The 27,257-nt window shown below is 43.1% G+C and overlaps 3 protein-coding genes and 1 pseudogene across 10 annotated transcripts in view; 2 read left to right on the top strand and 2 right to left on the bottom strand.

Moving 5' to 3' along the window:
• The window catches only part of LOC110532940 (sushi, von Willebrand factor type A, EGF and pentraxin domain-containing protein 1), a 156,232-nt gene extending 145,283 nt beyond the window's left edge, over positions 1 to 10,949 (top strand). Inside the window, exons 46-50 of one of the 2 annotated variants that reach the window (XM_036987453.1) lie at positions 123 to 293; positions 768 to 863; positions 5,041 to 5,136; positions 7,317 to 7,410; positions 10,651 to 10,949. In XM_036987453.1, the coding sequence (XP_036843348.1) occupies positions 123 to 293; positions 768 to 863; positions 5,041 to 5,136; positions 7,317 to 7,410; positions 10,651 to 10,681 (488 nt within the window). In that variant the 3' untranslated portion in view covers positions 10,682 to 10,949. The remainder of the gene's footprint in view (positions 1 to 122; positions 294 to 767; positions 864 to 5,040; positions 5,137 to 7,316; positions 7,411 to 10,650) is intronic. The other variant, XM_036987454.1, reaches the window with a different exon arrangement.
• A 1,457-nt stretch (positions 10,950 to 12,406) lies between these two features.
• LOC110531622 (thioredoxin) lies at positions 12,407 to 16,797 on the bottom strand. The gene is made up of 5 exons (XM_021614924.2): positions 16,433 to 16,797; positions 15,356 to 15,460; positions 14,229 to 14,294; positions 13,056 to 13,121; positions 12,407 to 12,849 (listed from the first exon to the last, which is right to left on the bottom strand). The coding sequence occupies exons 1-5, from the start codon at positions 16,454 to 16,456 to the stop codon at positions 12,784 to 12,786; spliced, it is 327 nt and encodes a 108-aa protein (XP_021470599.2). The 5' UTR covers positions 16,457 to 16,797; the 3' UTR covers positions 12,407 to 12,783.
• Positions 16,798 to 17,626: 829 nt separating this feature from the next.
• LOC110531621 (prostaglandin reductase 1) lies at positions 17,627 to 23,603 on the bottom strand. 7 transcript variants are annotated; one of them, XM_036987449.1, is made up of 10 exons: positions 23,460 to 23,603; positions 21,972 to 22,103; positions 21,784 to 21,829; positions 21,520 to 21,579; positions 20,626 to 20,793; positions 19,590 to 19,746; positions 19,293 to 19,409; positions 18,923 to 19,028; positions 18,273 to 18,391; positions 17,627 to 17,909 (listed from the first exon to the last, which is right to left on the bottom strand). In XM_036987449.1, exons 1-10 carry the CDS (start codon positions 23,476 to 23,478, stop codon positions 17,799 to 17,801), a joined length of 1,035 nt encoding a protein of 344 aa, XP_036843344.1. In that variant the 5' UTR covers positions 23,479 to 23,603; the 3' UTR covers positions 17,627 to 17,798. The 7 variants fall into 7 exon arrangements, with proteins under 7 accessions (XP_036843344.1, XP_036843345.1, XP_036843343.1 ...); XM_036987450.1 differs by having other exon boundaries at positions 23,336 to 23,472; XM_036987448.1 differs by lacking the exon at positions 23,460 to 23,603 and adding an exon at positions 23,336 to 23,445 and having other exon boundaries at positions 21,972 to 22,096.
• A 603-nt stretch (positions 23,604 to 24,206) lies between these two features.
• LOC118966166 lies at positions 24,207 to 25,753 on the top strand (annotated as a pseudogene).
• The last annotated feature ends 1,504 nt before the right edge of the window (positions 25,754 to 27,257 follow it).

The raw sequence follows: 27,257 nt of genomic DNA, 5'->3' as shown, positions 1-27,257 counted from the left end.
AAAGCAGAGACCGACTTCATACCATCAAAAGTTTTAGAGACACGTGTGATAACATGTACATAACATAGGTCTCTAAATGAGTTGGAAGTAACCAGAGGGGCTGTCCGTCCGTTTTGGCACAGGGGTGTCCTGCGGCCCCCCTCTCCACGTGGCCAACGGGGTGGTGCGGGGGGCGGTGTTCCAGTTCGGGGACGTGGCCGTGTACTCATGTTTCGGAGGGTATGCCGTAGAGGGCCACGGCAGGAGTATGTGTCTGGAAAACAGGACCTGGACCCCCCCTCCCGTCTGCAGAGGTAGAGAGACTGCACCCCTACTGCGCCCTAAAAGGAGGGCATCCTGTCTACTCCTGACACCTTGCGTGCCCTCCCCTCCGCTTCACCAGTCCTTTGTGCTGTACACACTCCCTACTCTGCCCGTACACACTTCCCACTTTACTTGTACATACTATACAGATCGTAGGGTTGCCTAGGGATGCCTGTCTCTATGGCACCGTCTGTTGGGTGGCTATGTGGTTTGAACCATTTCTATAAAGAAATGCAGTTTTTTCGAATGCTGTCTTTATCCCAGTGCATGAAGTTGCATGGTCAAGGTCAATCACGGCACGACTACCAGTATCATTATCTATTTTCTATTTAAACAGTACTAGCTATCTTAACCGAATGCTTTCTCTTCTATGGAGCCTCTCCACGCGTCAGATGGGGACTGTTTGGAGGATGTCTCAGTACTTTGGCTTCAATCAGGTGTGTGTGTCTTCCTGTTCTCTCCAGCGGTGTGTTGGCTGCAGTGCCTGAACGGAGGGGTGTGTCACAGACCCAACACCTGTTCCTGTCCTGAGGGGTGGATGGGTAGACTGTGTGAGGAACGTAAGTATTATCAATTACTCAATCAACCAATCACATTTATTTTGGATGGATGGGCAGACTTGAGGAGTGTGTGTGTGGTGTGTGTGTGTGTGTGTGTGAGAGATTTTTTATCTTTATTTCACTTTTGTTTATTGTCTACTTCACTTGCTTTGGCAATGTTAAAACATGTTTCCCATGCCAATAAAGCCCCTTCAATTGAATTGAAATGAATTGAGATCTCAGTCCCTCCTCTCATCACAAATAAAGAGTCAGTCAGAGAAAGTGGATCCACACTGCAGCCAGGAACAGACACACACTGTTTCACTGACTGGAGGAATGTACTCAGCTAGCTTTACACAGCCAGAGTAGAATAGTATGGACTCACATTAGATCGTCTAAAATCACAGAGACACATAAGGAAAATATTTCCCCATCTGTCTGAAAATGTTCACAGACTTTTTGTGTACTCTGTCTTCAGGGTTGGGTAGATTACTTTCTAAATGTAACCTGTTACTAGTTACCTGTCCAAAATTGTCATCAGTAAAGCTTTTGGATTACCCAAACTCAGTAATGTAATCTGATTACATGCAGTTACTTTTAGATTAAGGCATTAGAAGAAGACAAACATGTATGTTACCAGTTGAACGATCTATTGCAGGATAAATCAATGTTAAAGTTGATATAACTGTCCATATACAGATGTTAAATGTTACTTTATGGGTTGGTTATGTAGGCTTCTTCTAACCCATTGCTTTCTACTGCATATAATAATACGATAAAATGATATCTTTACATTAAAAACCAAAGTCTATCAGAATTCCAGTCATTCCAATAAATGTTATACCCCTTAATCTTCAAGAATAGGACTTGGAAATATGGAAGTATGGACTAGCCTAAATGTTTTACCTGAGCATAACCCCAAAACGAAGGACTTATTAGCCAGCCTTACTCTGTTGTTTATGATTTTGTTGTTATGGAGGACCGATTGGGCTCATTGATTGCGCTCACGGAATGGCATGCTTTCAGCACAACTGAAAAATTAATGTCCTATACTGCATTTGCTATAGGCCTATTGTTTACCTTTTTGTTGGTGACACTTTGATATCTTAATAATATGCAGCTGTTTAAAGGGAAAATCCACAGATGAAACAATAACAAAATTCCACCCCGCCTCTGTTTTGGTAAAAAGCTGAGGGATGGTCCTGGAGAAATGTAACCACTCTCAGATTAATAGACAGAGCTATGGATGCAAGGACTGACCATCTATGATATAAAAAGTATTGTTTTAACCATGTTTTGAGGCTAAACAATGTTTGTTTACATTTACAATGTTTACAAACATAGGAGAAAACAAGTTTATATTTTGGGTTCTCATGGAGTGTGACAGTTGAACTAAGCTCATGAGGCATTTACAAGTTATATTCTTCAAGTATCAATGTATATATATAATTTATAAGTCCAAAAATGGATGTAGCAACTACAGATTGCCCCTTTAAAAGTGTGTGAGTTTGAGCATGTGTCCATCAGGCATATGGATTTATTTTATCAGCATGAATTAGATTGAGCAATAAAAGCCTCACTTTTATTCTGTAGGCTGGGATCTGCACTATGCTACTGTTGCAAGAACGCATTTTCACTGGCTGTCCACTGGTTTCAGAAACAATGATTGATCGGCACCTTAAACTTCTCGAATTCAACCATTATTGGGTTCAAATACACATTAAAATTTGAACAACCATCCACAACAACCACAATCCGTAAGGCGCAGATAGCTAAATGAGAGAGCAGCAGTGTGATTCACATCAATGCGCTATGTAGATATCAATAATAAGTGATATCCGTATCGCCGTAGACGACACCACTACTGTCTTCCTTACCTCCAAGCGTTTATTCAAGTTGGATAATCTTTGGATGCCGACAGCAGTCACACCATTGGAACACACATCTTGGACTGTAGCCTGTAAAAGCCTATTCCTGCTCTTTTCCCTGCGATCCTTCAAACACATTTGGTGTGTCATCATAGTGGTCTCTGACTTGTGGTCAGATTCGCTCAGGTGGAACAAACTTAAAATTGCCCCTTTTTTCAATGTTGATTTCAATGTCATTGAGAAAACAGAGAAGTGCCAAAGATGTTTTTGATTACAATATTTTTGCTGGCAACGTAACGGATTTCAGTTACCTTTTTTTTGTAATCCCTTACATGTAACGGATTACATGTAGTCTGTTACTCCCCAACCCTGTCTGTCTTCTCCAGTGAGAGAGGTTGAGTCTGAAACCCTATTCACACAGTAGAGAGAGGTTGAGCCTGAAACCCTATTCACAAAGTAGAGAGGTTGAGCCTGAAACCCTATTCACACAGTAGAGAGAGGTTGAGCCTGAAACCCTATTCACACAGTAGAGAGGTTGAGCCTGAAACCCTATTCACACAGTAGAGAGGTTGAGCCTGAAACCCTATTCACACAATAGAGAGAGGTTGAGCCTGGAACCCTATTCACACAGTAGAAAGGTTGAGTTTGATACAGTGCATTCAGACCACTTGACTTGTTCCACATTTTCTGACGTTACAGCCGTATTCAAAAATTGATTTAAAAAAAACGTTCTCAATCTACAAATAATATCCCATAATGCCAAAGAAAAAAAACTTCAACAATACATGTATATAAGTATTCAGACCCTTTACTCAGTACTTTGTTGAAGCACCTTTGGCAGCAATTACAGCCTCGAGTCTTCTTGGCTATGACGCTACAAGCTTGGCACACCTGTATTTGGAGAGTTTCTCCCATACTTCTATGCAGATTCTCTCAAGCTCTGTCAGGTTGGATGGGGAGCGTCGTTGCACAGCTATTTTCAGGTCTCTCCAGAGATGTTAGATAAGGTTTACATCCAGGCTCTGGCTGGGCCACTCAAGGACATTCAGAGACTTGTCCCGAAGCCACTCCTGTGTTGTCTTGGCTGTGTGCTTACGGTTGTTGTCCTGTTCTAGGTGAACCTTCACCCCAGTCTAAGGTCCTGAGTGCTCTCGAGCAGGTTTTCATCTCTCTGTACTTTGCTCTGTTCATCTTTCCCTCGATCCTAACTAGTCTCCCAGTCCCTACCGCTGAATAACATCCCCACAGCATGATGCTGCCTTTGTTTCATCAGACCATAGAATCTTGTTTCTCATGGTCTGACAGTCCTTTGGCAAACTCCAATAGGGCTGTCATGTGTATTTTACTGAGGAGTGGATTCCATCTGGCCACTCTACCATAAAGGCCTGATTGGTGGAGTGCTACAGAGATGGTTGTCCTTCTGGAAGATTCTCCCATCTCCACATAGGAACTCTAGAGCTCTATCAGAGTGGCCATCAGGTTCTTGGTCACCTCCCTGACCAAGGACCTTCTCCCCCGATTGCAGCCAGCTTTAGGAGTCTTGGTGGTTCCAAACTTCTTCCATGTAAGAATGATGGAGGCCACTGTGTTCTTGGGGACGTTCAATGCTGCTGACATTTTTTGGTATCTTTTCCCCAGATCTGTGCCTCGACTCAATCCTGTCTCGGAGCTCTACGGACAATTGTTTCGACCTCATGGCTTGGTTTTTGCTCTGACATGCACTGTCAACTGTGGGACCTTATATAGATGGGTGTGTGCCTTTCAAAATCATGTCCAATCAATTGAATTTACCACAGGTGGACTCCAATCAAGTTGTAGAAACATCTCAAGGATGATCAATGGAAACCTGGATGATCAAAGATGCACCTGAACTCAATTTCGAGTCTCATAGCAAAGGGTCTGAATAGTTATATAAATAAGGCAATTTATTTTTTTATACATTTGCAAAAATGTCTACCAAACCTGTTTTCGCCATGTCATAATGGGGTATTGTGTGTAGATTGACGAGGAAAGGTTTTTATTTAATCCATTTTAGGATAAGGCTGTAACGTAACAAAATGTGGAAAAGGGGAAGAGGTCTAAATTCTTTCCGAATGCCCTGTACACAGCAGAGTAGTACACTATATAGAGAATTAGGGTGCCATGTTGGACGTAGCCAGAGAGAAAGCTGCCCTTTGACCACCGCTTCCTACCCACAACACACACAGCTTGCCTGTGTTGAATGACCCCAGAGGTTTAGTCCGTGTGGTGAAACACATAATTGTTGATGACTCATCATGTGGTGATGGCTTCCAGTTTATGTTTGTGTCTCTCCTCCAATCAAATCACAGCTATCTGCATCCTGCCGTGTCTGAACGGCGGGCGGTGCGCGGCACCCTACCAGTGCGAGTGTCCCACGGGCTGGACAGGGACGCGCTGTCACAGTGGTAAGTATGTGAGAGTGTGTCACAGGTGGGTGTGGATGTGTTGTCTTCATTTTGTCGGTGAGGAGTGTGTGTGTGTTTTTGTTTGTTTCACAGTGGTGAGTGAGTGTGTGTGTGGTTCAGTGTGTGTGTGTGAGGAGCTCATTGATGTGAGACACAGATGTATCCTTAATGTATTACCTCCTGAGCGGGTTTCCACTTTGTGACTACAATATAAGCATACTTACCTACAGTAGGGGCCTTAGCTTGTGTGGAATGTTGAATAGGACTTTTGTAAGGAACATATTATCGTGTGGCCTCTAGGGAGATGGGAGATAGGGACGTCACCAGGTTGTCACTGATGAAAGCAGTGAAGCAAAAAGTATTAAACAAAGCTTTGGAAATAGGATTTAAAAAATGAAGCTGCAGATATTTTAGGAAGTTATCTTACTGTGAGCTGTCCCAAAACGACTTCAGTTACCAGATAACTTTGAGTTTTCCTAAAACACTTTTTCTTAAAAGAAGTAATAGGAGTTTTTTCCCCCCACACCTCATAGTTAGGATGTAGCTGCTTAGAATGAATACAGTATTGTGTTCTAGGCTGGTGATGATTTGTCAGACTCCAGACCATTGAAGCTGTAAAACCAAGAATAACAACAAAATCAGAAGACATTGCAGCCCGTTACTCCCACTGACCTTTGTCAATAGCGCCTGATAAATTCAGGGCAGCAATGTTATTGAGAGCAGTAGCAACACATTTGCAGTTCTCCATGCTAACGTTATATTTCAGAAACACACTGCAGTAGAAAGGATTATCTACGCATAACGAGCAGCTCATTTTATAGACCCAAGATGCTACACCACAGAACAATCTGAAAATCGTCTCTCGGCAAGTCCAGCCCACTCATTATCTCAGCCAATCATGGCTAGTGGGAAGTTTCTTGTCTTTCTCTTTGGCTAAACCAAATAGGCTCATAATTTAACAACTTTATTTGTATTTACAGATGGCATAAACGTTTGTTATTAAGGCACATGAAAGTTCACATGTTCCAGAAGGCATTTCTGCCAAAAAAAACGCATTTTGAAAAAAAGAATGATGTTCAACTGGCTCTCCTGTGAAGTCGTGACTTGTGACATCTGCCTAGTTTCCTGAATTGAGCCACATATGGACAGGAGTGAAGGGGCAATTTTAAGTGACATCAGGGAGAGAATGAATGATCCGAGGTACTTATCCATCCATTCCTGTGTCAGCGTGCGTCATACTGTAGACTACTGTTGCCGTAGTAATGCACGTCTGTGACAACCGAGCGCTTGCAGTGACAGGCAAGTCCAAAGTCCAAAGCAACCACTACTATCTTCGTAGAAGCATGGACTGAAACATGACCCTTTCCTATAGACAGACTACCTCTTGGATTGTTAGGCATACCGTTCAATTCAATTCCATACAACTTTATTAATCCCCGAAGGGCAGTTAGAAGGGCCTCGTCAGTGCGTGGCGACAACATGATGTCTACTGTACAGTATGTCAGTGTGCTTTTGTTCTCTCAGACATGATGAGGTCATTTGTTGACTCAGTAATACTGAAACAAAGCCACTACCTTCTCTTTTTCTGTTCAATCATGTCCTGTTTGAACTAAATGTTTGTCTGCATTTCAGGAGAATATGGATGTGGAAAACACCGTTTTGATAGTGTTTCCCTAGAAAAAGGGTGAGACCAAGTTATTCTGCCCAGAAGTTCGCCTGAGTAACCAAGGGTTCTACCAGGAAACATCTGCTATTATGAGGAAGTCCTGTAGATGAGATTCTGACCCTTACTGAAAGTGTGGGTGTGTGTCCACACCTTCTCCCTGTTACTCATTTAGTCAAAGGCAGGGGCGCTACTTTCACGTTCTGAAATTGCATTTGTCCCCACCCAGTTTTATAATTGGAAAGTGATACAAAAGGAGGCAACAGTGTGCTTTAGGACCATGCGGACACCTCCGAGCGGTCGGGTAGGCTGTCTGGAGTAAAAATATAATTACGTCCCAACCACTTCTAAAACCAAAGTTGCTCTCCTGGTCAAAGGCAATAACTGCCTCAGCCTTAGGATAGTTCTTGGTCAGGTGCATGCAAAGCCGATAGAGTGTGTGTGTGGTGTGTGTGTGTACATATATATATATGTGTTGAATGGTTTAAGGTTTTATTGACAGTGTGTGTTTTCACAGCGGTGTGCTCGTCATCCTGTCTGAATGGTGGGAGGTGCATCAGGCCTAACAGGTGTCACTGCAGTCTAGGGTGGAGCGGGCACGACTGCTCTAGGTGACAAACCACACACACACACACACACACACACACACACACACACACACACACACACACACACACACACACACACACACACACACACACACACACATACACACTACCAGACCAACCAGTACTACCAGACCACCAGGTACTACCAGACCACTCTTTACTACCAGACCACCAGGTACTACCAGACCACTCTACACTACCAGACCACTCTACACTACCAGACCACCAGGTACTACCAGACCACTCTGTACTACCAGACCACTCTGTACTACCAGACCACTCTGTACTACCAGACCACTCTGTACTACCAGACCACTCTTTACTACCAGACCACTCTTTACTACCAGACCACCAGGTACTACCAGACCACTCTACACTACCAGACCACTCTGTACTACCAGACCACTCTGTACTACCAGACCACTCTGTACTACCAGACCACTCTGTACTACCAGACCACTCTACACTACCAGACCACTCTGTACTACCAGACCACTCTGTACTACCAGACCACTCTGTACTACCAGAACACCAGGTACTACCAGACCACTCTGTACTACCAGACCACTCTGTACTACCAGACCACCAGGTAATACCAGACCACTCTGTACTACCAGACCACCAGGTACTACCAGACCGCACAGACCGATCTGCTTGATCACACACAGATCAAAATATGTCAGGAACATCTCTAGTCAGGAATGGCAAATCATAACATTAATAATGCTCATAAGGAAATCATTATCTCTCCTCTCTTCCCCTTATCCTGAATGAGGCCTAGTTTGTGTCTGTGTCATCATTTGAAAGAAACCCTAGTACAGCAATACAAAGTGACCTACTACACAATCTCTCTGTAATGTGAGGCACACTCACCAGACCTAGGCACAAACAATATTTGAAATAATTGAAAATACTTTACCGGCAGTGCTTGATTGAGCATGCCTGGCATAATCAACCAATAGAATAGTCCCAAAACTGCAAACCAGCCCATGGCACTATTGGCAGGCTAGAGCAGACACTCAAAGTATGTTGTAAGGTTTCATGTCGTATTTGAACCTAGGTCTGTGTCTCAACTTAGCTCTCCCTCTCTGTCTGTTGGAGTTGGGCCAAGGTATGGCTGGACAGAGAGGTTCAGTACTAACTGGGCACATACGGTGCATTCTGAAAGTATTCAGACCTCTTCCATTTTTTTCACATTTTGATACTTTACAGCCTTATTCTAAAATGGATTTAATAAAATAAAAATCCTCATTAACAACCTATAATGACAATAACCTATAATGACGAAGCGGAAACAGGTTTTAAGATTTTTTTAGCAAATTTCATACAAATAAAAAACAGAACCTTATTTACACAAGTATTCAGACCCTTTGCTATGAGAGACGGAATTGAGCTCAGGTGCATCCTGTTTCCATTGATCATCTTTGAGATGTTTTTACAACTTGATTGGAGTCCACCTGTCGTAAATTAAGTTGATTTTACATAATTTGGAAAGGCACACATCTGCCTATATACAGTAAGGTCCCACAGTTGACAGTACATGTAAGAGAAAACACCAAGTCATGAGGTCGAAGGAATTGTCGGTAGAGCTCTGAGACAAAATTGTGTTGAGGCACCGATATAGGGAAGGGTAACAAAACATTTCTGCAGCATTGAAGGTTCCCAAGAACACAGTGGCCTCCATCATTATTAAATTGAAGAAGTCTGGAATCACCAAGACTCTTCTTAGAGCTGACCGTCCGACCAAACTGAGCAATCGGGGGAGAAGAGCCTTGATCAGGGAGGTGACCAAGAACCCGATGGTCACTCTGATAGAGCTCCAGAGTTCCTCTGTGCAAATGGGAGAACCTTCCAGAAGGACAACCATCTCTGCAGAACTCCACCAATCAGGCCTTTAAGCCACTCCTGAGTAAAAGGCACGTGACAGCCCGCTTGGAGTTTGCCAAAAGACACCTAAAGGACTCAGTCCATTAGAAACAAGATTCTCTGGTCTGATGAAAACAAGATTGAACTCTTTGGCCTGAATTCCAAGCGTCACTTCTAGAGGAAACCTGGCACCATCCCTATGGTGAAACATGGTGGTGGCAGCATCATGCTGTGGGGATGTTTTTCAGTGGCAGGGACTGGGAGACAAGTCAGGATCGAGGGAAAGATAAAACGGAGCAGAGTACAGAGAGATCCTTTATGAAAACCTGCTCCAGAGCACTCATGACCTCAGACATGAGCGAAGGTTAACATTCCAACAGGACAATGACCCTAAGCACACAGGCAAGACAATGCAGGAGTGGCTTCGGGACAAGTCTCTAAATGTCCTTGAGTGGCCCAGCCAGAGCTCAGACTTGAACCCGATCAAACATATCTAGAGATAGCTGTGTAGCAATGTTTCAACCAACCTGACAGAGCTTGAGAGGATCTGCAGAGAAGAATGGGAGAAACTACACTAATACAGGTGTGCCAAACTTGTAGTGTCATACCCAAGAAGACTAAAGGCTGTAACCGCTGCCAAAGGTGCTTCAACAAAGTACTGAGTAAAGGGTCTGAATACTTATGTAAATGTGATATTTCAGTTTTTTATATATATATATATATATATATATATATATATATATGTGCAAAAATGTGTAAAAAACATGTCTTTTTTATTTTGTCATTATAGGGTATTGTGTGTAGATTGATGAGGGGAAATAACAATTGAATACATTTTAGAATAAGGCTGTACATAACAAAATGTGGAAAAGGTTAAAGGGTCTGAATACTTTCCGAATGCTCTGTATCTGATTAAATGGGAAGATGTACAGTATCTGGCTGAGGTGCCACTCTACCAGAGAAAGCTAATCTGACTGAACATCTAGGTAAAGATAATGTCAGAAATTGTTTTTCCAGGTGAAAACTCTAATTCCAATGTACTGCTAAACTCAAGGCTGACAGATATAACTGAATGAGAAAACCTCTCTCTCACTTCGGATTGGACAGAAAACCATTTGGCTATGAGCCACACTGCAGGGCTATCCATCCATTGTGATGCCACTTTTTTTTCACCTGCTCTCTCACTGGGAAAACAGCCAACTGGGCTTGTTCAAACCCCAACAGTCAGATGAAAACAGGCAGGCACCGAGTAGTTTATAACTCCGGGACTAATGGCAATGTTTTCTACATTTCAAATATCAAGCCATAAATAAAAGGTTTTGAAAATGACAAATGATTTAGTCTAATAGTCTTTTTCATTTTCTCTCAACTTTACAGGAAAAGGAAAACTGGATATTTTAATATTTAAGACATTTCAACGTGAAAGAAGATTTCGCTCTCCGTGAAGGGAATTTTGTGTAATTATTTCATAAATGTAAACCATGAATTCTGTCCCCCATCCCTCCCAGGGAAACAAAAACAGATACATTTTGTAAAATAAAGCTGTATTTTTTTCATATAGAAAATGAACAGTATTAAATATGCTGCTATACTGGTATGATGTGTAAAAACGATGTGATTGTCCAATGTATATGTGTAAACTATCCTCACGTTTTTATTAAAGCATAAAATACAACTGAATCGGTTCCATTCACTCCAACTGTATCTTCCTCAATGTTTTTCAGAGCCAAGCCTATGTGAGCAAGTGAATGGCATCAGATTGCTATATCGTATGATTAGCTGATATGTTAAACACCTAAGTGTTTGCGAGATCTGGCAGGCGTCTGCATTGTAGTTGGGCTGGAACGCCACTAGTACCTCATCTCTGCTGTTGGGTGTTGTGACGCTAAAGCATGTCAGATGCCGGCAGTGGGTCTCTCCATGCCTTTACTGTAGTTCCCTAGAATCAGTGTACCAGCAGCGTACCACCCTGCAACCCACTGCTGGCTTGCTTTTGAAGCTAAGCAAGGTTGATCATGGTTGGTCCCTGGATGGGAGACCAGATGCTGCTGGAAGTGGTGTTGGAGGGCCAGAAGGAGGAACCCTTTCCTCCGGTCTAAAAAAATATCACAGTGATTGAGGACATTGCCTTGTGTAGGGTGCTGTCTTTTGGATGGGATGTTAAAATTGTGTCCAGACTCTGAGGTCATTAAAGATCCCATGGCACTTATTGTAAGAGTAGGGGTGTTAACTCTGGTGTCCTGCTTAAATTCCCAGTCTGGCTCATATACCATTGTTGTCACCTAATCATCCCCATCTTCTTAAAGCACTATGAATATTTTATTTAACCCAGTAAGTTGACAGAACAGATCCTAATTTACAGCAAGGCAGTGCCTTGATCATCCCCTAGGTCATTGCTGTAAATTAGGATCTGTTCTGTCAATGTACTAGGTTAAATAAAATATTCATGGTGCTTTAAGATGGATGTTGCTTTAGATTGTGTCTTAGGGCTCTATTCAAGCAGATCTGCATAGAGGTTGTTTTGGCATGGAGGTGGAACTGCATTAGAGCTGCAAAATCCACATGAGGTTCCTGGCATTATACCTAATGGGGACATTGCCATTGGCTGCACAGCGTCACATTAAGTGAAATCCAAATGCAGCCTTGTTTACAAATTCAAACACTGCAATGTGAGATGTAGGCTAATTTACACCTCAATGAAGATGATAAATCCTAATTTCACTTACTATGTGCATAATTTCTATATAGTCTACGGTTTTTCATTCTGAAAGTCTAACACGACTGGGATGGGTGTGGCGTCGTGACAAGAACTAAGACGGCTCCAATGCAGTTACACCTCAGACGCCAGCTATGCAGGTGTCGGCTATCGCTTGATCTGAATCTAGGCCTTAAAGCACTCTCCCTTTACTGTAGTTACTACATGATGCTTTAGAATGTATAGCATCTTAGACTACACATTTAAGCTATATTTTCGTACCTAACAAATCTAGATAAATATTAGGCTATAAAACACAACATGCAAATGGGATGCTCAATTCTAGTCTAGAAAGTTAAATATACAGTTGACTACTGCGCCATGGAGAGTAGTGCAACCCTAGTACAAAAAAAAGATTTAGGGAACTCATACCAGACGTCAGCATTCATCTTAATTTATTGAATCCACCCACTTCGACAGAACATTCAAAATCCCAACAGCATTGCTCTAATATATAAAAATACATTAAAATATGATGGTCCTTTTTAAAAATGGAGATAAACTCCTGACCTGAATAAGAACGACTAATACACTGGAGGATTTAGAGGCATGGTTTGGTATTAACATTTAATAACAATTTTAAAAATAATTGAATTAAAACAATGTTTTGTTGTACATATGGTGGAATCTGTCCTTTGAGAGGGAATTGGGACTATAGCGGAATTATTCCTTCAAGGGGGAGTTCGGTCTAAAGACAGTTGGTTGGTAGTGGCGTTTGTACAGCGTCAGTGCAGATGTGCGTGTCAGCCTCTTCCTCATGACCTCAGAGTGTTGACCTTCTCCTCCAGTTTGGCTTCGTTGGACCCAGAGAAATCATCCACCTGGGAACGACACCACAGGGAATTCTAATATCACTTTCATGTCCCACAATTACATGCAAAAACAGGCTAGTTCAGCGGTACAGCCGACTGTTATACTAAATATAATACAGTCTTTACCCCGAGAGGGAAATCAACTAAAGCGACCATCAGTTAAGTGTTACTCCTTTTATTATTTATAAAAAAGGAAAAGACAAGAAAATACCCACCTTTTTCTCATTCTTGTAGAAATGGAACGTCGGCATGCATTTGATGTCACAGTGTTTGGCCACATCCTATAGGAGGAGGCAGAGTGAAGGGTGATTAAAACGTAGACCAAACAAGCAATATATCATGACAGATCAACCAATAGAGGCCAAGTCTTTGATCGCTGCATCCTCTTGAAGATGGAGAGGGTCAGTTCCTGGCTTGAGCGGAGAGAGATGGGTCAGAGGATGGTAGATAACGGTGACGGAGTCTGCTGATGATCTTGTAGCTACTGGACTTCTCTTCCACTCTGTGTAGCAGACACTTGGCTGATGCTTCATCAGGTCTGGGCGCCAGAAAGATCGCCACTCACAGTTCAGAATAGTAGCCAGTCGTCCTGACTACGTGCCCTCTGCCTCAGCATTCCTCTACTGCATCTCCCATACCTCTCAAATCCCTGTTGTACGTTTATTTTTATGGCTATCAGAAGCCCTGCTAAAAAGGTACAATAGTAGTGTAAATAAACAGGCTCCCTCTATTAAAAGCACATTGATGTGGTTGAGTATCACCCAGTAAGGAACGCCTTAGTTCTGCAGGACAGGTTTGTCCTAACTGACTGGGCAAATCGCCTCAAGCCTTCTGTAATAATATACAAGGGAAAAGCAGGTTTTGGAACCCCCCTCCGTACACCCAGCCACACAGTAGTCTACATACTATATGACCCAACACAGACAGCTGAGATGACTGACTCATGGGTTCAACCCAGTGTCTGGACTGTACAAAAACACGCAAAGCCACTTCCCGTAGCCACAGCAACCCCAGCTCAACGCAACAAAGTCACAATTGGATAGTAACCTTTCACCTGAAAACTGCCGGCCAGCCAGACAGCCGGCTCGTCTACTGACCCCACTTTCCTAACCAAAGTATTCTCTCGAGTCTTGTACTTCAAGAGATAGCCTCGTGGTGTTTCCCAATAGATCTACATACATGAGGTCTAGTCAATGTTAGGCAAGCCATCCATCTTTACAAAGAGTTATCTGTATTCAAATACACCAACTGGACGTTTTGTACTAATTCACAGAAAATCTGATAACGTCCCAATTAATCCCTTCAACCTCCAGTACATAATGCTCAAGCACTTTCAACAAGAGCTATTAACAGTTGTTCAATGGTTGTGGAACACACAATTGACTCACCGCTGCCTCGTCCACGTCCACCTTGAGGAAAACCACATTCTTGTTCTCTGGTTTTTCCGAAAGCCCCTGTAGAGGAGCAGAGCGCACAGGTTAAACGTCAAGGGTCAGCAAGGCAGCCCCAATGGGAAAACAGGCCTAGCATTGTACTGCTGGCTAAACTAGGATTCCAAAATTCTATTAGCTTCCCCAAAATCCCCAGGTTTTCCAGAAATCCTGGTTAGAAGATTCCCGGAACCGGAGGGGAGGGGGGAATCCAGAATCCTCCACTTGGGAATTTTGTAACCATTAACTTAACCAGATGAGTCAGACACAGCAGCACCTGTCTGTTATTGACCCAGAGACATACCAGACAAGGGGTATTGATGGAGGACACACACCATAGGTTGATTCACATCTCCACTTGAATGCTACGTAATGTGAGTATTGACCCAGTTTTTTGTTTGAAATAGTTTACGGCAAGGCCCTACTTCACAACCCTGCTCTGCCCCAGTGGGCGTATGACTGATCATCTCAGCATTGTTCATTAGCATTCTGTTTACAGTCTATATTAAGGGCTCTTCACTTGATAAGCGCAATGTTCCAAGTCCTAGGAGGCTTCCTCGACGGTTGCCAAGACGACATGGCCACCACAACACAGGCTACATCCTAAATGGCATCCTATTCCCTACATAGTATACTACTTTTGACCAGAGCCCTGTGGATCCTGGTCAGAAATAGTGTACCATGTAGGGAATAGGGTTTGTGCACTGTTTTTTCTTCTTCCATAATATCTCAGGCTCAGACCAACCAACCCCTTCAGATTCCCCCTACTTGGCATGAGGCCTCTCACAGGAGACCATCTGACAGCTACAGCTAGCAGGGTGCATCTTAACTAGACTAGGCACAACTGGGCCTGTATTCATAAAGCATCTCAGTGGGAGAGCTGATCTAGTAACAGATCCACCCTGTCCTTGTAATCATATTGATTATGATGTAAAAATGCAGAACTGATCCTTGCTCAGCACTCCAAGTCTAAGACGCTTTATGAATACGGGCCCTAGAACAAGATCAGAAACTAAATCAGAAGAACCTTCCCGCGTGAGTAATGGTACAGCTCAGCTAGAGACGTTGAGTGTTGGACCACTCACTTTGAAGAAGGGCGCAATGTTCTTGCAGGGGCCGCACCAGGAGGCTGTGAAGTCTACTACCACCAGCTTGTCTCCTGCTTCCTTCAGGGCACTGAAGAAGGAATCCTACAGAACAGTAGAGATTTAATTAATTTTAAAAATTAATTTTTAATTAAAACTGTGAGGAAGAGCCTACAGAACACATTGTCCAGCCACAATGAGAATGACAAACATAGAATATGTTATTGGCCATCAACAATGTCTGGCATCAGAAGAATATAATACTTTTTGGTTGATATGAACATGACAGTGGTTTATAGGACCTTGTTAAGCGCCAACCTTAAGCCGTTTGAGGCTGGAACAGGACTTTGATAGACTATCACACACACACACGATGATTGACACGGGGCACTGTGTTGAAGCCACCATACCGCCAGCTTGGCCCTCACATTGTAAAAAATATTTAGGAAGCTATAGAAATGCATTTAATCATGTCTACATTTGTTTTTGACACATATTATTATATTATTACACACACACCTAAATGCATACTTTCAAATTATATAATCTGAACTAAACATACATTCCTTAAAGTATGTTTTCAGATTACTAATGTTACTGTCCTTACAACAACTTAAATACCTGTCATGTTGTCCTTTAAATACTGTAGAACTGCATTAATTCCTATGAAAGAGTTCCTACCGGGGAGTGCCAACATGGCCGACCAGTGGCTTCAAAACCTCTTAACGGCCAATACATAACAGTAATCCAGGGTTTATACACATCACTGCCCGGGACTGATTCCATCTGCCTGACACTAAAAACATTGCAACCATGATGATGCAACACAACCACTAAAAGTCCAGGTTATCTGGAATTTACACATTAAATAGCGAAAATACAACACTAACTGGGACGGTAGCGATTTAGCCAGAAAGTTAGAGGAGATTGAAAACGTTTGCCTAGTCCAGATAAACCTAGCCAGTTAGTTGCATATTAGGAATGAACATTCGATGACATTATAAACGCTTCAAAACCACCAAACTGAGTTGGATGATCAATCAAAAGAGCTATGCACGAAGCAAAAATATGTCTTACCTTATCTTCAATTTCGATAATCATGTTGATGGTGGTTTATTGGCGGTCTGTTACAACACAATACTAAGCTCCTTTGACAGCAAGCGGCTTTCAGTGTGTGAAGTGACGCTGCCGGGTTTATAAAAGCCGCGCATAAGCCCTGCCCCTCGTGGGCGATCCACGAGCCAACTGCTTGACGGGGATGACAATAGAAATATTGTGCTTCAAGCAATGCAAATGATACATTTTCATATTTTGTGTGTAGATTAGGCTATTTCTCAAGACTTGGGTCATTCAAATGCATTGAATACCTGAACAAAAAAAATTCTGGAATGAATCAAAAGGGACCACAATTGGTTTGACTATATGAATGCTGCATATTGTGTAGGCAACATGTACAACAGTTTATTCCACAAATCACGGTGACTTGACAAATTCCTGGTTTACTACAGAACCAGCAGGGGATTGGTTGAGAGAACCTGTGAGTCAAGAAGCAGGGTCAAATAGCATTGGAGCTGGGAAAGTAATAGCACTGAACATTCAAATCAAATGAGAAAGTAATTTATTCTGTGGATTGATGGACCAAAGTGATCTGAATGAATCAAATACATTGTAATATTGCCATCAGATTACATTTTTGGTATGAATCATGCTTTCCTCCCATGGTTATGTACATGACAGGCTCTCACCTTGAGGTTTGTCTTACTACAGAAACGAACATCTTGTCACCTGAACTCTACTGAAATTCAAATCAGTAACTAAAAATAAAGACGTCTCATTCATATCAAACAAAGGGATGTTGTAGACAACTAAGGGGAGATAGACCTTACACTATTGTTTTGGATCCACTCAATGACAGCATAGGAGCTTCAAAGCCCTGGGTCACATTCATTAGGGCACACCGTAGTAAATGTTTTCAAATGGAAAAGGAACATTTCTTACTGGACAATTCCAGGTAGTCCCTTACCGTTTTAGTCCTTTTTACTGCCGTTTGGTACCTAATGAACAAAGTCCTTTCTTCCTGCTTTCAAGGAGATGAGAAGCATTAATTATGAGCAGAGTTATTTTTAGAGCTATAGCCTGCAATAAGACAGAAAAACCTAGGTCTGGTAGTGTGGCGATGCACATCTTGCCATTACTACTAGGTCGCCTACGAAACACCATCAATTCATTTGACTCTGATTTGTGAGTAAAACAATGAAGTCAGACAACAAAAGCCATAAAAACACTTTAATACTTCATACAAAGTAAACATTTGGATTCAAGGACGGACTATGATGTGAAGGTATAATAAGGTTGTGCTACGAATGCACTATAGAAAAATGATTCCAGAATGCAACGTCATGGTTGAATTCTAATCCAATGATAGAGTATCCATTGAAGCCATCTAAACTTTAACAATGGCTTTTCCAATGTTTTCTCCCTGCAGCATTCCCATAAAGGCAGCAGGCATGTTCTCAAAGCCTTCAGTGACATGCTCATAACACTGCAGTTTCCCCTGTGGATAAAAACACGACATTAACAGGTCTATAGTCTCTGATCGTCACAGACATTTCATATTGTAAATATGAATAGCTCGAAATGAGATGAAGGGCTTATTAAAATAACAGGGTGTACAGCTAACAAGACATCTACACAATATGTAAAACATGGCGTGCGAAATTGTTACCCAATACAGCATTTTCATGATTCTGAACTTCAGACAGTTTTTATGTACCCTGGGTACCAGTCTGTTTGTGCTAACATTCCACTCCTTGTATTCCATGTCATAAGCCAAACATGTCAGAGCACAAGGAGTGTAATGTTAGCACAAAACACGTCTGGATTTCAGGCTAGTTTTTATCCCCAGTACTGTACATGCCTCCCTCTTCCAGGCCATCAGTCTCCTCAGAGCCTCTTGGTTCTTATGCTCCCACCTGCCCACCAGGAAGCCCTCCATCTTCAGCTGCTTAAAGATCATGGTCAGGTGGGGGTAGGGGCCTGTCCGAGAGAGAGAGAAAGAAGTGAAAGAAAGTGAGAGAGAAAATGAGAGATATTGAGAGTAAGAGAGAGAAAGTGAAAGATGAGGAAAGAGATTATAGAGAGTGTGTAATATAGGCAAAGGAAAACAAAGATCCAATATGCTTCTTCATTCATTTTTATGCAATGAAACCAGGGGAGGCTGGTGGGGGGAGCTATAGGAAGACAGGCTCATTGTAATGGCTGGAATGGCATAAATGGATCCGTTCCATTTATTCTATTCCAGACCATTACAATGAGACTGCCTGCCACTAGCTTCCCCCACCAGCCTCCACTGAATGAAACATTCAGCTGGCGACAGCATTCTGAGTGTAATACTGGCTAACGGCGCCCTCTAGTGGAATATTGAAATGAGCACAGTCAGTGCACAATCTCAACACTCACAGCATATAAAAGTAACACAAATTACAGAGTTATGCAATGTAGAGTTGTGTATATTTGAATGGGTTCTTTAAATGTGCATCTCTGTATGAAAAGGGAGCGAGAACAGACCTGTTTGTGGAGTGGTGTCATTGTATGTTGAGATGCCCCCGCACAAGGCTATCCTTCCAAACTCCTTCATCTGAGGGATGGCCACACTAGAGAAAGGGCCTCCCACCTATGAAAATGTGGAAAATGTAAGTTATATCCAGGTAAATATGTTAGGATGAAATACCCATTACAAAACACTGATAGCGTCCGACACTGTATATTTGTCTAATGATATTAAAACTAGAGTGAAATACCACTTTAAAACTAAAGAGTAGCAGCCATATCTAACAATATTACAAGTATCAGAGGGAATTATTATATAACTACTTAATAAAATGTTATTGAAATACTTTACTACAACCAAATACTTTATAACTACTATATTACCTACGTTCTCAAAGAAGCAGTGGTATCCGTCAGGTGAGGCACTCTTCAGGGCCTCCTCCAGAGAGCTGACTGTTTTGTAGTTGAAGGCCTCATCGAAGCCCAGCTCCTTGAGGAAGGCCACCTTGGTGTCGGAAAAGAGAAAAAGACAAAGGAATAAACAAAAAAAGTTCAGGAAAAGAAAATGAAACAATTTAACTTAATCAAGTGCTGCCCCCTTTTTGAATCAAAGGATAAAGACAATTAAAGAGACTTTGCATTTTTGCCTCCCAGTCTTTCATTCAAATCCCTTTTTCATTCTTACCTTGGCGTCAGACCCGGTGGAGCCCACCACCCTGCAGCCCTTGATCTTAGCGATCTGGCCGACAGTGGAGCCCACGGCCCCAGCTGCAGCGTTCACCAGGAGGGTGTCTCCAGCCTGCAGCCCCAGCACCTCCTCCAGACCGTACAGGGCTGTTAACCTGCAATCAGATTACAAGGGAATAGAATAAAATACAACTTTATAGTCCATTGTCTTTCAAATGTTTTTAAATTCTCAAACCCCCAGACAAAGAGTTTCCATATATTGAAACTGTTTAAAGAGTGATCAAACAGCGGAGACAACACTGGAGACCACATAAGGTCTGTCAGCCAGTAGTCAGGGCACCAGAGAGAGAGCTCTTTAATAAGAAGTTTAACCATAGAAGAGTCACCCGTGTGGTCCAGTGGGAACACTCCCATCAGAAAGCACACATGTACAACCCCAATGGTCGTGAGGCCAATCCCCGCCTCAAACTTTCTCTCATCCTTGCCCGCCTCTCCCATATATAATTCTTCACCGTCGAAATAAAGCTTTTTAGATCCTTAAAAACACAAGCAGTAGCATCAGATGGATGCTCATCTGAATTGTGACTCATTCAAACGGTTTAGAGTTCAGCGGAACAGGACCGGAAATGGTGACCGGAGACATCTGTGGCCCAAATCTTTGTTTTATCAAACTCAAAGAAAAACATACAGATGCTTTTCCTGGCAGACTTGAGGTCAACATTTAATCTGTCATGAAACAGCTGTGCTGCAAATTCTCCAACACTAGCTCAAACATTAACTGTTAGAATCCCTCCTTACCCAGGCCCTTCTTCTGACCTGAAAACATAAATGTTACACACTTTGTGGCCAGTGGTGATTCATGCCATAGTAACTCTTGTTTTTTTTTTACTATTCTCCCTAGGCAGATGGGTTGCCTCCCACATTAACAATGTTCTGACATTCTGGATGAGTGCGGTTGCCCTCGGTCCGGGATTTCTGAGACTTTTACCCCAAAATAGAAGCCACGGGCACTCAGAAAGTCCCCCATTCCTTACCCAGGCATGCCGATGGCTCCCAGAGCCAGGGACATGGGGACCTCCTGTGGCCAGTCAGACAGAAGGCGTGTCAGGCCTGTCCCATCAGACACAGTGTGTGTCCTCCAGCCACATCTACCAACCACATGGCACCCAATTGGGAAGGCTGAGTTGTTGCTCTGGATCACCCTAGAAAACCACACGCAAACAAATAAACAAACTGAATTAACTAGGGTAGTTGATCATACTTAAGAGTGTTGATAACAAGTCTGTGTCAGAAGACACAGATCGTAAAGTATGCCTAATGAACAATCTCCCATTGAAAGTGTTTCTAGTCACAGAGAAGGTTTAATCTGGGACTACGACCTTCACCCTAAATGGTTTATCTAGAGACCAATTTGAACACATATGAAAATGTCAATGGAAGCAATCTGCACATATTCAAAAAGATACTTTAATGACAGTATTCAAGGAAATAAACTCAGTGAAGTCATTTAAAAAGCCCTGGGGAGAGAGTGAATGCAGGGGAGAGTCATTTGGTTCTGTGTACGTATCCAGACAGACTCACTCTCAATAACACACTTTGTCTGTGAAAACACATTGAACCATTCACTTGTGGCAGGAACGGAACCTCAGAGTACACTGCCAAGTGCATTCAATTTGTTCTCTTACAACTGCAGTCACGAATGATAATCTACTGCCTCAGAAATGAATAACAGGTGCAGGGCCCATTCTCTTCCAGTAAACGGTAGGCATGCATGTCCTCTCATGGTAGATGAAAGGCAGTTAACTTAGGCCTGCATCCCAAATGGCAACGTATTCCCTACATAGTGCACTGCTTTTGACCAGGGCCCACTAGTGCACTATGTAGGTAATAGGGTGCCATTCGGACGCGGACCGGTTTATTTTTCTTACTTGGCCACTTGAGTTCCGATCATCACTCCCCCCTCTTTCATACGCAGTCGGCTGAACGGTCTGGAAACAACCACAGAAGAACACATCAGATGAGATGTTTTCTGTCAGGAAATCTACTGAAGAACTGTGGTTTAGCAAAGTCAAAACTGTTCAGTGAATAATAGCATATAGTTTTCCTTATAGATATCACATTACATGAAACATGACCTGAATGGAAAATGTTAGGGGAATCCAACCCCGTCCCCTTTGTCTTTTCTCCCCTACCTCATGTATGGATCCACACTGAGAAACAGTGCCTCGAGAAGCACCTCTGAAACAGACAAAACAACAACGTATGGCATCACTCATATCGGCTTCAGTCAGGTACAGGAATCTTGTACTCAGTGCAAGTACTAGTCCAGATGATCGAAGTCCATGTGATGAGCTCATCTCCACAGGTGTTAGTTTGTTACCTCCATCTTTAGGCTCTGGCTGCTGCTCCAGCTTCAGCTCAAAGTTGCTGTCCTCCGGGAAGCCTTCAAAGTGACGGGCCAGGACCCAGGTCTTGGATTGAACCATGGCTCTTTGCTTTGGACAACTGTGAACTAATATATTATTTACTTACTTGCTTTCAAAACAACTAAAGATAACTGAGCCAAAGATCATCTTTGATTGATTTACAGTACTGTAATAGCCTACAGTAGGCTGCTATTTAGAATAGCAAAATTCACATTCATCCCACAGCACTAGGTTAGCTAGATAAAGGACTTGCAGAACCTAGCCGAGTGCTGTGCATTGTTGCCAAATGAATACCGTGCAAGCCCGCTTTACAGCGGTCTGTCGACCACCACCACAACCGGTGATAAAACGAGTGATAAACAGCATTTCAACGAGTGATAAAAAAGCATTTCTCTCTATCAATGCGTTTGAATGTCATACCTTGTCCAGCAAAACTCACCTCGAATAACGTATAAACAAATCACACTTCTAGGTCACTGTTCTCCGTGCAGAATGAAAGAAATATCAAAACATACCTAGAAATGTTAAAAGAGCGTGGGCAGGTAGGCTCGACTACTTTCTCATTGGCTGAAAAAGTTGTTTAGCGGATCCCCATCGCGTGACGTAGAACGCAATGTTGAGAGGGTGACTGATTTTGGATGAGAGCGCGACTGTCGCTTTTGTAGCAATGGTGATAAACCGCACGGGGCAAATTGAAAAATAAATCAATAAATATCCTAATGATATTGTTTCTTTAGTTGAACAATTTATGCGTTTAACATGTGATGAGCTACATGGATTACTGACGTGTGTGGTCCAACCATATCAGGCACCAGAGCCTGAACATATGGGATTTGAGGTTTCGAGCGACTGAAGTATATATTTGTTATTATTTCGTTTGTGTGGATGCATGTTAAATGTATCTTCCCCGTAGTGTCATTTACTTTTCTTTCGTGAATTGTTTCATCCCCGTCCAATAACCCCAAAGAAGATGGTTGAGAGCGCGCATTTCGCTCGTGTAGCCGCTTCCTACCAGTTGAAAAACAAGAATTTAACAACGTAAAGTACCGGTGGACAAATTGCTTCAGAATTGATGCAGCTATTCACTTCAGGGACCTCAGTCGTTAGAATGTGACTAGCGAGTTTACAGTAACGTTAGCTAGTTTATTATGTTAAACAACTTCTGTTCTTACTTAGGGTGTAAAGGTGACAGTTTCAGTGTCACCGGAGTTATAGTTCACAAATAAACTATATTCGGTTAAACATTTCTTCAACGCTCTACTCAACAATGCTGTTGTGAATAGTTTCAAATCCACGCCTCCTTATTAACGTGACCTACCGAACCAATGAACGATGGAGATTATTGACTGAGGACACGATCATCAGGGCGGAGAAGCTTTCATCCTGACAATTTCTAGGTCCTTCAGATTTCATATTCGAAATAGCTCAAACTGAGAGTTTACCCCTCATTTCAGGAATCATCTTCTCCACAGGAAATGGTCTTGTCTTGAAAGGAACAATTTGAAATTATATTAAATTACTATGATGTTACAGTTGAGATAACATATCGATGATAATATTTTTTGTCAATTCTAACCATTTTCCTCACCTCTAAATAAATCCCACCCTCACCCGGCTTGACCCTAATGTTACTGCCTCTATGACAGTGTTGTAGCCAGACAGTATTTTATTTGATTTAACCTTTATTTAACTAGGCAAGTCAGACAATAATTTTATTTAATTTACAATGGCGCCTACCAAAAGGCAAAAGACCTCCTGCGGGGGCTGGGATTAAAAATAAAGGATCAAAGATGTTTTATAACTAAACCAAGATAGACCACAGCCCATTGTTTCAAGTGGGAACAAATGAGTCATAGTGGGCAGAACCATGCACCAGCTAGCCAGATCCTATTGGCACGTTCTAGCATGAGTTTTTTTTTTGCATATTTCCGTGAGGGAACGTGTACTGTGTGAAGGGCACGTGTGCAATAACTCGTTTAGCGTTTGCACTCCTTTTAAACAATGCAATATTTTTTTAAACTTTGGCAAATGGTAAAGTCAATGAAACGTAGTCCACTCTGTTTGTAACAGATTCTAGTTTTGGGAACAGAAAACTGTATTGAGATCAAATATTTCATTGATGAGAAAATGTTCCATCTTCGTTCCATCTTCTCCCACACAGCTCTCACTACCATCTTTGGTAGCCAAGAGTATGCTTCACATTTATACATCTGGTGAAATATCTGTCTCATTGTTCTATCTGTGGTAGGGTGCTGTCGTCATGTTAGACGGCGGTCAGTTTGTGGATGCGCTTGGTCGCTTAGGTTATCTGGGCACCCTATCCCTGAAGGGCTCTGAGTTTGATTGGCTGTTTGCCTGTGCTTCGGAAAACCTCCTTGGCTTTGTCTGCCACACCCTCAAGCAGGGCAACGTCCTTACCCCAGAGGAGGCCCGGGCCTTTACGGCGACTCCGTCAAGCCCATATTTGATCAGGCTGCCCTGGGCGAAGTCCTCAAGACCTGTAGGCCTGCGGCTGCAAGTAGCATGGTCCACCCTTCCTCATCCTTTTCATCCTTGACGGAGGGGGAGGTGAAAGTGGAAGACCTAGAGGAGGAGCTAGTTGCGTTTAAAAAGGAGAAGCAGCTAAAACAGTGGCGCCACACGAAGCTCCAGGTGCTCGCCACCTCCCAGGCTGACGCTGCGCTCCGATTAGCCGCCCAGCAGGATGTGGCCAATGGCAGGCTGAAGGATGTCAATGCGGCGCTGGGGGTGGAGAATGCCGGGACAAATGCAGCACTACAGACCCTCACGGACAAGGTGAGGAAACTAGGATCCTACCTCAAAGTAGACCCAGATTCCAAGGAAGGAAAGACCCAGGGAGAGGCTGCTGCCTCGGCCCTCAGTACCCACCCACCAGGGCCCCCTGTCCTGTTCTCCCAGCTATCTCTGGAGCACTATCTCTACCAGGAGGAGCTGAACACCAAGGCCCTGGCCGCCCTCACCCAGCGCCAGTTCTTCCAGGGCATCACCGACATGGTGGAGACCTCCTGCTCAGAAAGCTTCCAGTTCCTGGACCTCAGCCTCTGTGGAGATGGAGAGGGGGATGAGATAAAAGAGAAGGATGGAAAAGAGTGGTGGAGCAGAGGAGGGAAATGGCCAGGCTCCAGTGGGGTCAGATTGTGGCCCAGCACCAGTTGTTCAAGGCCAGGGCAGAGGAAGAGAGAGCCAGGGCCGGGCTGGGGTGGATCACTGAGAGCCTGCGGTCATTCACCAAGGTAAGGCACCTGTTTTGAAATTCTTTATCGTATAACCTTTTGGAATGCCCTTTTTATTGCAATTATTGGTATCACTATATAACATGTTAGTAAGGGCTGTGGGCATTGGATGGTTCATGAGAGTTGCATATGAACTCTAACTTCTAACTAACTTCTCCCTCTCTCCTCTCACAGGGCACCACCACCAACACCTCCTCTCTCCAGGCGCGTGAGGCTTTGTCCAGGCGTGAGCTGCATGGCGTGGGGGCTGATCTGGAATCTCTCGTCCAGGGGCCTCTACAGCAGCTCTGAGGCAACGCACCAGGCTGCTCAACGTGCCTGTGGTTAGGGGAGACCTGGGCCTGCAGCTGGCCAGACAGGAGTACTATACCTTCAGACAGGAGTACTATACCTTCAGACAGGAGTACTATACCTTCAGACAGGAGTACTATACCTTCAGACAGGAGTACTATACCTTCAGACAGGAGTACTATACCTTCTGAAAGGAGTACTATACCTTCAGACAGGAGTACTATACCTTCTGACAGGAGTACTATACCTTCTGAAAGGAGTACTATACCTTCAGACAGGAGTACTATACCTTCAGACAGGAGTACTATACCTTCAGACAGGAGTACTATACCTTCAGACAGGAGTACTATACCTTCAGACAGGAGTACTATACCTTCTGACAGGAGTACTATACCTTCAGACAGGAGTACTATACCTTCAGACAGGAGCAGGTACAGTTAGTTTGTTTTGTAATGCACAAATGCTTGATCATGATGCAGACTAGGGCTGACCCCATTTAGTCGAATGGTCGATTGTTTAGTCGATAGGCAGTTGGTTGACCAACATTTCTTTAGTCAAGCAGTAGCAAAAAAAAAATACAAAATATAATTTGTGCTGAATGGATTGATCGATTGTGGATGCCGTGGGGATGGCACAGTCCATCAGTCTTAGATGTGCCACTGAAATTGTATATGGTTATATTATGTAAGAACAATTGTGCAACACAAATACTTAAAAAAATATTTAATAACAAATTCGCTTTCTCCAGTGTTGGATAGTGGTTGCTGTCCGCAGTTCTGAAACACATCAGTGCGCTGTTGAATTGGTGCCTTTTCCTAGACCATGTTACTATGTGCATAATAGCAAAGTTATCCAGCATATTGGTGTTGAGAACATTGTTGCGGAGGCACTGGCAGGGTTAAGAGACGAGAAAACAATCCAATCACCACAGCGGACCACAGCGCCCTCCTCAGGCGAGAGAGGGAACTGTACGTCTACTTCCACCTGGACTCCAGGCTGCTGAACAAAGTGGTGGAGGAATATAAATGCAACATGCAACAATTTCAAGGATTTTACTGAGTTACAGTTCATATAAGGAAATCAGTCAATTTAAATAAATTCATTTGGCCCTAATTTATGTATTTCACATGACTAGGAATACTGATATGCATCACATATACACTATATATAAAGTACAAAAGTATGTGGACATGTCTTCAAATTAATGGATTTGGCTATTTGCTGTGTGCAATCTCCATAGACAAACATTGGCAGTAGAATGGCCTTACTGAAGCGCTCAGTGACATTCAACGTGGCACCATCATAGAATGCCACCTTTCCAACAAGTCAGTTCGTCAAATGTATGCTCCTGCTAGAGCTTCCCCGGTCAACTGTATGTGCTGTTATTACGAAGTGCAAATGTCTAGGAGCAACAACGGCTCAGCCGCAAAGTGGTAGGCCACACAAGCTCACACAACAGGACCGCAAAGTGCTGAAGCACGTAGCGTGTAAAAATCATCCGTACTCAGTTGCAACACTGACTCCCGAGTTCCAAACTGCCTCTGGAAGCAACGTCAGCACAATAACTGTTCATCAGAAGCTTCATGAAATGGGTGTCCATGGCCGAGCAGCCTAAGATCACTGTGTACAATGCAAAGCGTTGGCTGGAGTGGTGTAAAGCTCGCCACCATTGGCCTCTGGAGCAGTGGAAAGGTG

This window comes from Oncorhynchus mykiss, chromosome 9 (assembly GCF_013265735.2).
Source record: "Oncorhynchus mykiss isolate Arlee chromosome 9, USDA_OmykA_1.1, whole genome shotgun sequence".
In the NCBI taxonomy this organism is placed as follows: Eukaryota; Metazoa; Chordata; class Actinopteri; order Salmoniformes; family Salmonidae; genus Oncorhynchus; species Oncorhynchus mykiss.
This window is presented reverse-complemented; position numbering and strand designations above follow the sequence as displayed.

Bases quoted from the DNA above. Each gene is read 5' to 3' on its own strand.
- LOC110531622 (XM_021614924.2), bottom strand. From the start codon at position 16,456: ATGATTATCGAAATTGAAGATAAG. The intron at 15,461-16,432 runs GTAAGACATATT...ACTGTTCTGTAG, and splicing joins TTATCGAAATTGAAGATAAG to GATTCCTTCTTCAGTGCCCT. The intron at 13,122-14,228 runs GTGAGTCAATTG...CTCCTCCTATAG, and splicing joins TGGACGTGGACGAGGCAGCG to GATGTGGCCAAACACTGTGA.
- LOC110531621 (XM_036987448.1), bottom strand. From the start codon at position 23,430: ATGAAATCTGAAGGACCTAGAAATTGTCAGGATGAAAGCTTCTCCGCC. The intron at 22,097-23,335 runs GTAGGTCACGTT...ATTAGTTCACAG, and splicing joins CTCCATCGTTCATTGGTTCG to TTGTCCAAAGCAAAGAGCCA. The intron at 21,580-21,783 runs GTAGGGGAGAAA...GGTTGTTTCCAG, and splicing joins AGTGTGGATCCATACATGAG to ACCGTTCAGCCGACTGCGTA.